Here is a 13,555-nt window from a genome sequence, read left to right on the forward strand (position 1 = left end):
CCTAGCCCTGATGCTAATGGAGATCTCCTGCACAGAAGCACTGGCATACTTATGGCTTTTCAGAGTAGAGACCAACAAGATAGAATTATAAAACAATTGATGGCAATGTCATTATGAGGGTGAGGGGAGGGGGGAGAAAAAAAATCTTAATAAAGACACTGCAATCATTGATTTGGATGACTGCGCTTATATTCTCCTTACTGGACCTGGACCTTAATCTAATGTCTCTAATAACGAAAGCTTTCAACAATTTTCCATTAATAAATTGTTATGGTTTAATCCCAGCTGGTAACTTAGCACCACACAGCTGCTGGAACACTAAAAAAAAAAAAAAAAAAAAAAAAAAAAAATTGATAAAAAAGTAAAATTCATGGCTTGTGATAAGAACAGTTTAATAAATTAAATAAAATATCACTTATATTAATAATGATAACAATAACTGTATGAAGATGAAGATTATAAAAATGAAGATAAATAAAACCTAAGGAAGACAAGGGTTGCACAATACAACTGCGCCCCATGGCTGACCAATGCCCAGCCATTCCTCAAACAGTGATCAGTCTCCCATGGCCAATTGCCCCCAGTTTATATACAGAGCATGATGTCATATGGTATGTAATATTCCTTTGGCTAGTTTGGATCAGCTGTCCTGGCTATGCTCCCTCCCAGCTTCTTGCGTATCCTTCCTGGCAGAGCCTGGGAAGCTGAAAAGTCCTTGACTTAGGCTAAGCATCACTTAAAAATGACTAAAACATCAGTGTGCTATTGACATTATTATCATCCTAAATCCAGAACACAGCAATGTACCAGTTACTATGAAGAAAATTAACTCCACCGCAGCTGCAACTAGGATATAGAGAAAATCTTTTTTTTTTCTTTTTTTTTTTTTTTTCTCCCACGCCTGAAGATGAGACGAATTGCCCATGATTACTACCTTCCAGCAAGACCAGCAAATTTGAAAGTTAAAAAGTGAATGTAAATGACATGTGGCTCCTACAACCTAGTGTGTCAGTTGTCCTGGCTTTCAGAAATATTCCACGTTCCACATTATCATGCAGACTCTAAGTCAGAATGGCTGGTTCTTTGCAGTTTTGGAAACCAAACAGTTAAATGTCATTTCAGGAGCTTGTTTTTTAAGACCACCTTTTCATAGGGGTTTTTTTGTTTCTTTGGTTGGTTCTCCTCTAGAGACCAAGACAATGGATGCAACCATGCTAATACAGTCAGACTTATGGCTTAACCGGGCATTCCTACAGAAAACTGCTGTGATCTTTCCATGACAAATGAAGCAAAGCTAGCAAAGGGCAGTGGATACATTAGTAGAAGACCCTATATTTATACTTAATCTGTTTTAAAAATGAGGATAAAATTACATTTTTTATATTCGCCTCCATTTTTTTTCTAACCCTTCTGGCAAACACATGCTAAGGCAGCCGTTATACTTCTGGCTGCTGGAGGTCTAAGGACCCTAAGATGCTAGTAAAATTGGAAAAGATTAATACAGCTGAGCAGCTCTGAATAACAATCTTGTGGAAACTATGATGATAAAGCAGCAACCAAGAAGGTGGTTCAAATAAATTAGGTGGTTTCTGCAATTTAAACCAACTTTATATTTCATAAATATTCATTATTCTTCAAAGGGTGCAAGGCTATAATCAGTAGAGCAGAGATTTCACTCTTCAATACAGTTTTACCAGCTTAAACTGGTAATTATGCGACTGCATAAGGAATTCAACTTCTGTCACAAATGCAGTTGCCTGTCATTTCCCACATCTCCTCAATTTTCTTTGGCAAGCATTCACATTTTTAATAAAAATAATTGAATTATGAAAAGATTTCTTAATGGAAGATTGATTAACCTGTGGACACTGAATACAGAAAACACTATTATTTTATATATTTCCTTCTTCCTTTCCAGGACATTTTAAATTCACAGAGAGACTATGTGATACAGTAAAGAAGTCTGAACTGAAATTGTGACTTCATTTGATGTTTCTGTAAATTATTGCAGCCCTGCATACTGTTTCACAACCAGCTCCTTTTGCCTTACAAAAGCTGTCACAGGACTGCAAAAGACAATTTAAATGCTATATAACTAAGAAAATAAGTGATAAAGTCTTGAGGGTTTTAGTTAGATAGACCAACCAAAGAAGAATTAGAGTTGCATCTTACAGTGTGGTCAGTGACATAGGCAAGCACTTCATACTGCCTCTAAATACTAAGACTTAAGAAATCACTTTTACAGGTAGCATTTAAGTATCTAAATGGATGGATTTTCCTGTTCCCCTAGTTTTATTGTTATTTCTACAACTCTCCCATCTTCACTCTGAATTACAGTGTAAATATCTTGCACCATAACCTGAATGTGAAATGCCAGTCCCACTAAAATACATGGGACTTCTACTGTACACATCAAAGGCCCAAAATTTATCTCAGCCTCTGTATTTCCTGTGCAGCAAAGAGATATAGCTTGCCTCTACATCTCATCTCTATAATAATGTAGTAAAAACAACTGAACATGGCAGACAAGCAATGACTTCTAAAGGTTAACATCTGGCCCAGAAAAACACGCACATGAGGCAAGATTTGTAATGAGGAAGTACTATATATTTAAGTAGAAAAACAGATAATTGGGGGCCGAGCATTTTACAGCCACAGAAAGTCTTTTTTTTTTTTCTGGACTAAGATCAGTGGACTTGTAAAAGATGCTATCTTTTAGCTGTCTTTTTAGTTTTCCTCTCTCGTATCTCTTAGATGATAACACTGCAAAACAATACTGTTACTAGTACTGATACTTGCAAGTTTTGGCTACCTAATACCTTCAAGAACAAGATAGTATTATTTCTCTTTGGTGTAATATATTCATCTCAGTGTACAGAGTAAGGGATTATTTTGGAAGAAGTTATGGTATAAATCTGTATCTACTAATCCATAATAATTTACCCTATACTGATCCTTACCACACAGAAAATGTGAGGCAACATTTTCGTTACTGTCAATGTGACACACTCACACACTTCCGGCCCTAAGGTCTTGACTGATGCTCTCCTTCCCAGTCATTTCACTGGACCAGGGTCCTTATACACATGTGAATCTGTTCATGCTGCTTGCTTAATCCAGTAAATTACTTTTAAAGGTAAGTCTTGGTAGAATCAATAAAATGCAACGTCTTATTTTAGCTTTATCTCTCTTTGCCCCTTAAATACTTCATTTCTATTTAAATATATCACATTAGTCTACTTTCAGCTAAACGTGGATTTTTGTTGACTAAAAATCCACCTAGTCTGACTGACACTCTACTGAAGTCAGTGTAATTCTTCTATGAGACAGTTATTTTAGAGCATAATAACATAAACTGGGTTCTTGAGTCTACATCTACAGGGATAATTAATGGCATGATAACCTGAGAGCTGAGATACAGCATTGTCCATTGACTTTGGTGGGAATCCACTGGTGCTTAAGAATTTTTTAAATTTGACACCACTACTTATACACAGATTTAGGAATCTAAAGTATAGCTCATATGGGCTTGGGTGCATGAGTAAGCCTATCAAGGTGATACTTCCAAGTAAACTAGTATGTATCTGACCTAGCAATAATATAATAGAGGTATTTCTCATTAATTTTCTTTTTTTACAGCTCTCATACTGTAAAAAAAGCATTCTTGTTTCATTAAAGCATTGAAAATGATTTAGAAAAGAAATACAGGTATAAGATTTTTTTTCCTCTTGAAGGTTTTGGGGTTTTTTTGGGTATTTTTAAAAATATATACATAACTATTGAGTCTTTTTTTTTTTTTTTTTTTTTTTTGGCAGCTTGAACTATAGGAAGAATCTACCTTGTTACATCACTGTTAAAACAAAGCAAGGTTATATATATTCTTAAGTAAATTTCTAGAGAACAGATTTCATTCTACACTTTGTGATTTATTTACTTTCTAGACCAGTATTGAAATGTTCACCTCAGTTATTAAGCTGTAGATTATTTTATATAAAGAATATGTAATAAAATGGTAAGTAAATTTCCACATTAGGCACTTTTATTTCCATTCACTCTTGGGCCACATTTTATATTTTCTGATAAAATCGTGTATTAATATCTACTTGTATTTCACTGGTCAGTCAGTAGAATATAAATTCCCTCACATGCTGTTTTCACCAAGTCCTGTAGGCTTCTTCTAAGCAAAATTCGGACTGTATCATGCATTTTTCTATGATTACTGAAAAAATTACTACACTCAGAGCAATAACAGGTAACTGGCAGCTATATTCAACCATGTAACCAAACAAAAAGATCTCTTTCTTTCATGAAAGCATTTCATCCTGTGTCAGTGATGTTTTCTATAATAAGCTTTAAATTTATGTTGAGTAAAGCAAGAAGTTTAGGGCTCCCCTTTCCCTGTCTACAGGAAGTTAGAAACAAGATACAGAAGATGAGATCCCTAAAGGAGGTTAGTGAGGGGTTATGTGCCTAAATACCTGCTCTAGAATAATTTACCAACTAGCAAGATGGATATGTTATATTTAAATAAATGAAAATATTCCATTTTAAAATTAATTCTGTTACACTTGGCATGCAGCCAAACAAATGTCCTAAGGGGACTGAAAAAGTATATCTATGGATGCAATATTTATGGCATGTAGCCAAGCTCAGTAGAAATACAAGCTCAATAGATGTCAGATATTGAAATTTCTATAGTTTGGAAATCCTAACATTCAGCCTGGAGGTGTTAATGTTCCAGATACACCAGATAACCAAACCTTAAAACAATAGGGCTTATGGTTCTGAAATCAATCAACATGACTTTCCACACTGAAGAGTGAAACAGCCCCTTCACATCCCCTACAAGCAAATTTCTTGTTAAATGGAAAGTAAAATGAAAACAACTTCTGACATTTTGCAGATTTTGTTCCTAAATCCAAACTTTGTGCATGGATCAGTTTTAACCCTTGAGGGATTTCAAGTGGCAAGAAAAACTGTAATGTCTGTCTCAGACTTCACAAACTGAATACACAACAGAAAGGTGGCAGCGTCTACTGCTTGGCTTACTTTGACTTCTTTGGGAGGGCCTTCTTGATGATTCCATGCCATTTATGCTTTTATATGATGGGAGTTTTAACTGAAATATTTTCATTTAAAAATTCTTCCTGGAAGCAGTACTAACAGCCAAGAGATTTAGCCTCCACAAATGAAATATCTAACAGCTTTGCTCATCTGAATAAATCGACACACTCAGAAAATGTATTTTCACAGAATAAAGACTTCTATATGTGTAGGCATTTATTAGTCATTCCCAGATTATTACTAAAAAGCTTTTAGTATGTTTTAAAGGAATTGGTTACTAAAAGAAGGTATAAACTGTTCTACAAATTATATCTAAAAACATCCACGATTCTTTTAACATCACAACTGTTGTACTGCTTTTTTTCAAATTTGTGTAAATATAGAGAAGCAAATCATCAGCAAGTAATGACAGATCAAGAAAATCATGAATTTGTCTACTGCATTATTGCATTATGTTTCTTCTTTCCCCTGCTGTCCCATTTTTTTCTGTTCTTACTACCTTCCATTTGTTAAGGACTAAACCAATTACTGAATACAGTAGGGTATCTGATAGTGGCATTCTGAGTAATTTCACAACGAACCAAAAACGGCAGGATACTTCTCTGGCCTTCTGTTTGTCAGCAACACAGGCAGAAAACAACTGCAGGCAAAAAAATATGGCCACCCACTGAGGGAGTATTTTTAAAACTTTTTAAAAGTACTTAACCTCAGTGTTCATACTTCAGTGTTACAATAACGTTCCTTTTATCTTTATCCAAAACACTGCCAGTCTCTACCATATCCATGTTTGCTTTCTCCCCACCACCCTGAGGAGAAAATGTTTCAAAATAAAACATTTTAGATTTCGGGGAATCTTTTAGAGTGATTATTATTGCATTTAATATGGTTTGGAGCTGTAACACAAACATTTTACAAGGCAAAGTAAATTTTTCTTACAGCACTTTGGCTGATTTTCCAAGCCACTAAAAATAGGAAATTAACAGCACTGTGTGGTTCCACATAAAATGCAAGAAAACACTGCAATTTTTTCCAAAGCAATATAGCAAAGCCTGTAATTCCTAGATACAACACTCTAAATGGTACAATATGGGGCTGCCCCTAAGTACTGTAGCAATTCTAGGCACTACTGCAAACTATGAGGGTTGGTTTGTGGGCTCAAGTTCACTCAAAACAGATAAAACAAAACTTTAAAACAGTTTTGGTTCTAATTGAAATAAAGCTTCTCTGGCTAGTGTGCTACTTGACGAAACATTCATTGCCTGATGCCAGAAAGGCCAGCCATTAATAGGGAGGGTTCCTCAGTCTCCTTTTTAAGGAGACTAAAGTGAAAGGAGAAAAAAAATCAAAAGTCTCACTTAACAAATTATTTTCTTTAGCATGATAGCCAAGCTTTTCTCTTCCAGAAGGTCTGCCCATAAAACGGAAAATGAATTACAGCAAACGCTCAAGGCCTTACCTGGCACTGTCATTTCTGACAGACTGATTTTGATCTGAAAACTGGGAGCCTTGCAATTTTAAAGCCTTTTACAAAAATTATGCTTTTCTTTGAGATACAGAAATAAATTACCTGAACAAGGGCTGAGGCTTAGATGCTGCAGTAACAAACTCCTGTGCTATCAGGAAATTGGTTGGGTCAACTAACATGCCACACTGACAAATACATTTCTCAGGTAATTTCTGCTTCATAACATGTTAAAAATATGAAAAGCACTTGAAAATACATAATGCTAAAGCACTGCAGTCCTAAACAGCTACACATCATTTCTATTTAATAAATAAACAAATAAAATTAAAAATGGGAAGAAGATATGTGCAAACTTTAGCCCCAGACAACTGGTTATTTTCAAATTAGTCTGCTAGCAGAGCTACATATCATGATTTTTAACTCTTAAATTATACTGTTCTAATATATTTTCAGGGGAATTGTATGTTAGTGAGCTGTAATTTTTAGATATGAACATATTATCTAGTAGAGGGGTTACAAAATACTTGTGATGTATGATATTAGGTAACTGTATATTCATTAACTGCTCCTTTTTTTAAGTTGGTCTGACTTTTCTGCAGCCATGAGGACAAACCACATCTTGGGGTGCATCAAACACAGCACCACTAAGTGAGTGAAAAGAGGTGATCACCCTGCTGCACTCAGTGCTGGTGCAGCCTCATGTGGAGTACATGAGATGCACGTGTGCAGTTGTGAGCCCCACAATTTAAGAAAGATGTGAAGGTCCTTGAATGCATCCAGAGGAAGGCCCAGAAGGAATGTCCTATGAGAAACAGCTATGGACTTCGAGCATGTCTAGTTTGGAAAAAAGAAGCCCGAGATGTGACCTGATTGCTGTCTACGGCTGCCTGAGGAGGGGATGTGGAGAAGGAGGTGATGATCTTTTCTCCCTGGGATCCAGAGATAGAACACATAGCAGTGGCTTAAAGCTGTACCAGGGAAGGTTTAGACTGGACATTAGGCAGCATTTCCTTACCAACACGGTGGCTGAATACTGGAACAGGCTTCCTACAGAGATGGATGATGCCCCAAGCCAGTCAGTGCGTAGGAGATATTTAGACAATGCCCTTAATAACACACTTTAACTTACGGTCAGCCCTGGATTGGTCAGGCAGTTGGACCAGATGGTCATTGTAGGCCCCTTCCAACTGAAATACTCTACTCTATAGAAGCCCAAAAGATTTAAAACAAGTATATTTAAATAGCATAGATTATTCACTTGTTGCACAGTTATAATAATTTTAAATCTATCATAATACATGGATTGTGATTTACCTTCTTTACTGTTTTACATATCACTCATGATCTTGCAAATGCTTCTGATAGAAGCTAATCTGGCCTTAATATCTCTTTTCAGTAAGAAGATAACAGATGTTAATATTAAATACATGTTTGCACCTTGACTTCTATTCGAAACACTGTTTTTCAGTAAACTGGAATTAGCTCCAGCATGAAAATAATGTAACAGAATCATAGAAGGATTCATGTTGGAGAAGACTTTGAGATATCATCCTGTCCAATCCCTTGCACACGGTATAGTTAACCTTTCATTTAGACTAGATTGCTTGTTCAGGTTACTGCTCAAGCTGGAAAAAAAAATAAATAAAAAAAATCCCACAAACGTATTTTCATTGCTAAAAACAAATCTTCTAGTATATGGTGCCTTTATTTTACATGTGCTGTGGAACTCAATATTAAAATAAAATGTAAAAAAAAAAAAAAAAAAGAACATATGAAGGTCATTATGAATTTAGAAAATGTGCAAAGTTTCTAGATTTGGTGTTTGACAGAACCAAGGTTAGACAACATGAACAAAACAAATAGCTTACACTCTAGAACACTCACTTATTTCTATTATATGGAAGTTTAAAGAGCTTTACTGAACGTTGGGAAAGCATAGCCTGCGGTAAAGTACAAGCAGCTCTGCAAATATCTATAAACTGTGCACAGGTCATCCTCACAGTTCATTATGGAAGAGCAAAGAAAAAAGAAGGCACAAGAAGTGGGTCCAGGTATCCAGACTGGCAGTAAGGGATTAAATTAATCATATCATGCTGCTTTTAGTAAGCATTAATACTGGCTCCAGACTTGAAGAGGCAGAAAAACTGGGGTTAAAATTGAGCCACTTCATTGGAATTTAAGTTAGGAAGTAAAACACAACTGAACTGTGAACTTCATAGGTCTGATTGATGTTAGGTTTTACACTAGAATAGCCTTTGGCTGGAATTTAGGAACTTGTATGAAACCTTCCTCTTCTCCTCCCTCACCCTCCAATTTCACAGACAGAGAAAAATTTTAGCTCTATATTAGCACCCGCTTCCACTCTTCACTTCATCAACTATTTCACATTTCTTTCATGGAAGAGGCACGGAGAAATATTATCAACAGTTCTCAGCACTTACATTCAGAAAGAGGACTGGAAAATCTCTGAAGGTTTATTTCCAACAGATGAGGGGACAGAAGCCTCTATACATCTCTCCTGTAGCATCTGAAAAATTACTGAAACAGGCTTTTCTCTCTCCTAAATACCCACGCTGTGAGAAAATTAACATGAGAGAAAAGCCTGCTTCAGTCAAGTTTACCAGACGAATAAATTGCCATGGATGGGTATAGACTGAAACAAGTGTGCCAAGGATAGCAGCTCTAATGCTACTGAATTCCAAGGAAGTTTATGTGGATTCCAGGAAGCATGTCAGTTACAGCAATCATATATTTATGATGGGAACTAATACTGGTATGGCACAGTATACTAGAAACTAGACAAAATTTATTTAATGTGAATCACTGAGCAGATGGTAGGCTGCAAAACTGATTAAGGGTAAGTGACCAACAAAAATACACAAATCCATATTCTACTGCCAAACCTCTTCATCATCGATTTCCCTATTGAGCGTCTTTTCAGACATTGTAGCTGAAAGAATTAAATGAGATAAATGCTAAATTTCAACAGATCAAAAATAAATGAAGGTTTTTCCAGGAATGAAATTACCAGCTGAAAAAAAAACTGCCATCTCTGACTGCTTTGTCACCAATACGTTGCTTTATTATGTGTTTATGAAGCCCTATGTCACTACAAGCCAACATCAGCACTCCCTTTTCTTCTCACGCTGCTGTTAACAGAATAGACTCGAACTCAATCTGTACACCTTGCCATAAATGTAAGAAGAAACAGTAATAAAAAAGTGTTCAGAGACGACAACAAACAAATGTGATGAGAATAGATTGCAACTATTGCAGAGAGCAAGTACAAGTAACTAAGTGTGTTTTCAGAGAGGACAGGAAATTTTATTGCCTACCATAGTGCAGTACTTAGGGTTCAAAGTGTATACAGCCCCTGTCCTTTTTGCTAATGAGACACATTCCTCCAAAAATGTAGTTCAGATCCACAAGGCACAATCCACCTCACATGAATCTTATGTTTATATCCCTGGAGAAAAGTAACCAGTTCAGTTCTATTATAAGGATTTACATACATTTACCATCACTTCCTTCCCAAAGTTGGGGTATGCCAATCCTCTAACTGAACTTTCATAATGAAGGGACAATATTAAAACTTTAGTAGTTCACAATGTTTGTACAGAGTTATAGGATTTGGGGATTTTATTATTTTGAAGAAAACTGTGAGAACTTTTTCCCCATAGCAACTTCAAGACTTTCCCTGGCAGACCTCATATTTCATATATTCAGCAGTTCAGAATATTAAAAATTAACCAAAGGACTATTGAGGTAGGGCAGTGCCAGTACAACAGAAAAAAAAGAAGAAAAATTAAAAATTATATTTAGATTTTAATTGAGAAAACTTTCTTTCTCCATAGCAATTCTAATGAATTAGAACTTTTGTGTCAAAGATCTCCTAAGAAGAGAGAATTACATTAGCAGTAATCCTAACTTTCTGCTATTAGCAATATACAAAGATAACTGCCAGAAAGGCAAGGTGAATTAGGAAATTTTGCTGTATAACCTACTTACATTTTCTTCCTAGAGGAAGGTAATCAGTGAGTGCATGTATCAGCCAATATTCAAGAAATTTTAACTGTAGTTGGAAGTTGTAAAGAACAGCTATCTTTCCAGTGCCTGAAACTGAAAGGCAGTGAGGACATAAAACCAGCACCTTGACTTCCATTATAAGCTAAAAATTCCCATTCAGGTTGTTTTTAATCAAACGATACTTTACATTATACAAGACTGAAAAACTCTTAATTATTTCTAATTTTGTGGTTACTTGTTGCTCATATAGAAAACTTCTGTTCTAATTTCTCCGCCTTTTCCAAATTCAGATACTTCTACTAGCAGTGGATCTGGTGAAATTAATTATGAGCTACTTTTATTCACTGAATCTCTACTCTGTGTTCAAGGACATTTTTTACCTAAATTTGGAGAGGGCCTAAATATGGTCTGACTAAAACTTACATCTAGATGAAAAGTTGAAGAGCCATAGAGGTGTATCAGTAGAACTCAAAGGAGATATGAAACCACTTGCGGTGACCAATGAATGAAAATGTGAAAGAGACATGACAGGAAAGAGGATATGGCCAGAAAAAATAGGAATGAGAAATGGAAAACAAGTGAAAGACACTTAAAACAGAATTATTTTAGTGAATAAAATAGAAATCCATTCACATCTTCAAAATGTGTGAAAACCAAGGAGCTACAAGGGTGCTCTATTACTGCCCTATGGAGATAGTTTAGCTGGAGCTACAATCTCATCTATACTCAAAAGGCAAAGTAAATTTTAAAGAAATTAAAAAGCACAAGTCTTCTGATTTTTTCAGAACTAGCTCTTAGTAGTTGAGTAGTTCCTGTCACACGGTTAGAGAGATACTCCCAAAGAGCGTAAATCCCAATCATAAGGCATGTAATTTACAAAGTATAGGTGATGACACCTCTACCTCTGCCACAGGATGCTACAACAACTCTGGGTCAAACACCGAGTACCTTGTTGCATTTATATTATTACTTGTGATCTAAACTACTAGTAAAAAAGGCACTTTTTTTACCAGAGAACTCCCTAATACCTGTTAGAAAGTTCCTGTGCTATTACAACTATTTTCTTTGGCACAGAATGTGATGGATGTGCTTGACACCTTAACAAAACTATTGGTAGGTTAGTTTAGGTTCCAAAGGAGGTGAAGGCCTAAGCTGTGGCTGGGCCACAAACTCCTCTATTTTCAGTCTGTTCACTGAAAATCCACAAAGGAGCAGAGTGACACAGTGAGCATCAATGCATGTGAGCTTAGAACGTTGAGCGTGCAATTAACACATGAATAACAGGTGGCTTTCCCAAGACTCATGTATTAAAGAGAAAAGAAAGTTGTGGATATAAGAAGTCTCATGCATACCCTTCTCATAGCATGTAAGTAGATGACAAGCCAACAACTTTATTCTATAAATACGACAATCTAAGTAAGCCTTCTTTGAGCTTTCCTCACTAACAACCTGATTGGGTTGTTAGATCAACCTGGGAGGTGATCTCCCCTTGTGTTGGGATGTCCCTCAAAGTTAATCCCCAAAGCAGAGAGACCTTTTACCGGTGGATAGAATCATAGAATCACAGAATCATAGAATTGGCTGGGTTGGAAGGGACCTCTGAGATCATCAAGGCCAACCCTTGATCCACTACCGCTGCAGTTACCAGACCATGGCACTGAGTGCCACATCCAGTCTCTTTTTAAATATCTCCAGGGATGGAGAATCCACTACTTCCCAGGACAGCCCATTCCAATGCCTGATCCCTCTCTTGGTAAAGAAATTCTTTCTAATATCCAACCCAGATCTCCCCCGGCACAACTTAAGACCGTGCCCTCTTGTCTTGTCTTGTCTTTATCTTTGGTAAGTGACCAATATGGCACATAACCTTGCAGTATGGTAAGTCTGATTTATGCTTTGGTAGTTTTGAATGAAATAATTGTGCCATGCAATAATTGAGCAAAGCTTGCCATCAAACTTTGTTAAGTTTCACTTTTACATCATATTAAAACCACTTTCACTAATACTTTTGACAGTAGTTCTTTAACAAACCTAAATCACCCAGTTGAGAAACAGAGGTGGCTATATTTCAGGAATGGATCCAATATTTCACCACAAAATGATGCTGTCAAAATCCTTAATTAGAAGGTACGGCTGAACTACCATGACAAATAAGGCAATAAGCAATTTTCAGGACAAAGTCTTCCCATCCCTTTACCTCATCTACTTGAAGGGCCTAGGACCAGCTGATTAACTCACCGTCAAAGCCAGCAGTTTTCCGTAGGTGAGGTGGGCTGGGATGTGGTCACTCTTGGATCGCAGCGACTCCACGTACCAGCGCTCCGCTTCTGGCAGCCGGCTCATTCTCATGTAGGCTTCTCCTGCAGGGTAAAACAAGCATCAGTGAGAATGCCCCAAATTTCTCAAGGTCTCAGGATTTTATAATCTCATTTATACTTTGATGTTTATTAAGTGGGAAGAGATCTTGAAAAAGGTAAAGAGCTTTGCAGTGAGAGAGCAAAACAGCATTGTAAATACTTGAGGGGGGAGACTGAGTTATGGCCTTATTTGTGCTGAAAAAGCACGGTTGTGATGAAAGTCTTTTTGGAACACAATTTCAAGAGAGAGCTCCAGTGTCTAAGTTTCAGCCAAATGTCTCAAAGTAACAGAAATTTTATCACATCTACTATGGAGGAGTTATTGTCTTTTCCATCAGTCTATATTACACATCATGGAGTGGTACAGAGAATACACGATGTCCTTGCATTTCATCGTAATACATCAACAACTGAGACATAAATGTGTCCCTGCCTGAGCCACAGACAGACTGAAAATGCTACAGGAAAGGCAGGATTTCACAATAACACCAAACAAATGGCTAAGTATCTTTCAAAAATTACGAAGACACAGTTTATCCAGTGTCACCACTGGAGGATCAAGAGAGGACTACATCTGATCAAAGTAGAGGATGGCTAAGGCTGTCCCCAGGTGAGTCACTTCCCCTACTTCTGATTCACATGG

At 36.6% G+C, this 13,555-nt stretch overlaps 1 protein-coding gene across 1 annotated transcript in view; it reads right to left on the minus strand.

Moving 5' to 3' along the window:
• TMTC2 (transmembrane O-mannosyltransferase targeting cadherins 2) overlaps positions 1–13,555 on the minus strand; it is a 248,761-nt gene that overhangs the window by 46,382 nt on the left and 188,824 nt on the right. The window contains exon 8 of the mRNA XM_071765939.1: positions 12,794–12,915. Coding sequence (XP_071622040.1) covers positions 12,794–12,915 — 122 coding nt within the window. The remainder of the gene's footprint in view (positions 1–12,793; positions 12,916–13,555) is intronic.

This window comes from Heliangelus exortis, chromosome 1 (genome assembly GCF_036169615.1).
Source record: "Heliangelus exortis chromosome 1, bHelExo1.hap1, whole genome shotgun sequence".
Taxonomy (NCBI): Eukaryota; Metazoa; Chordata; class Aves; order Apodiformes; family Trochilidae; genus Heliangelus; species Heliangelus exortis.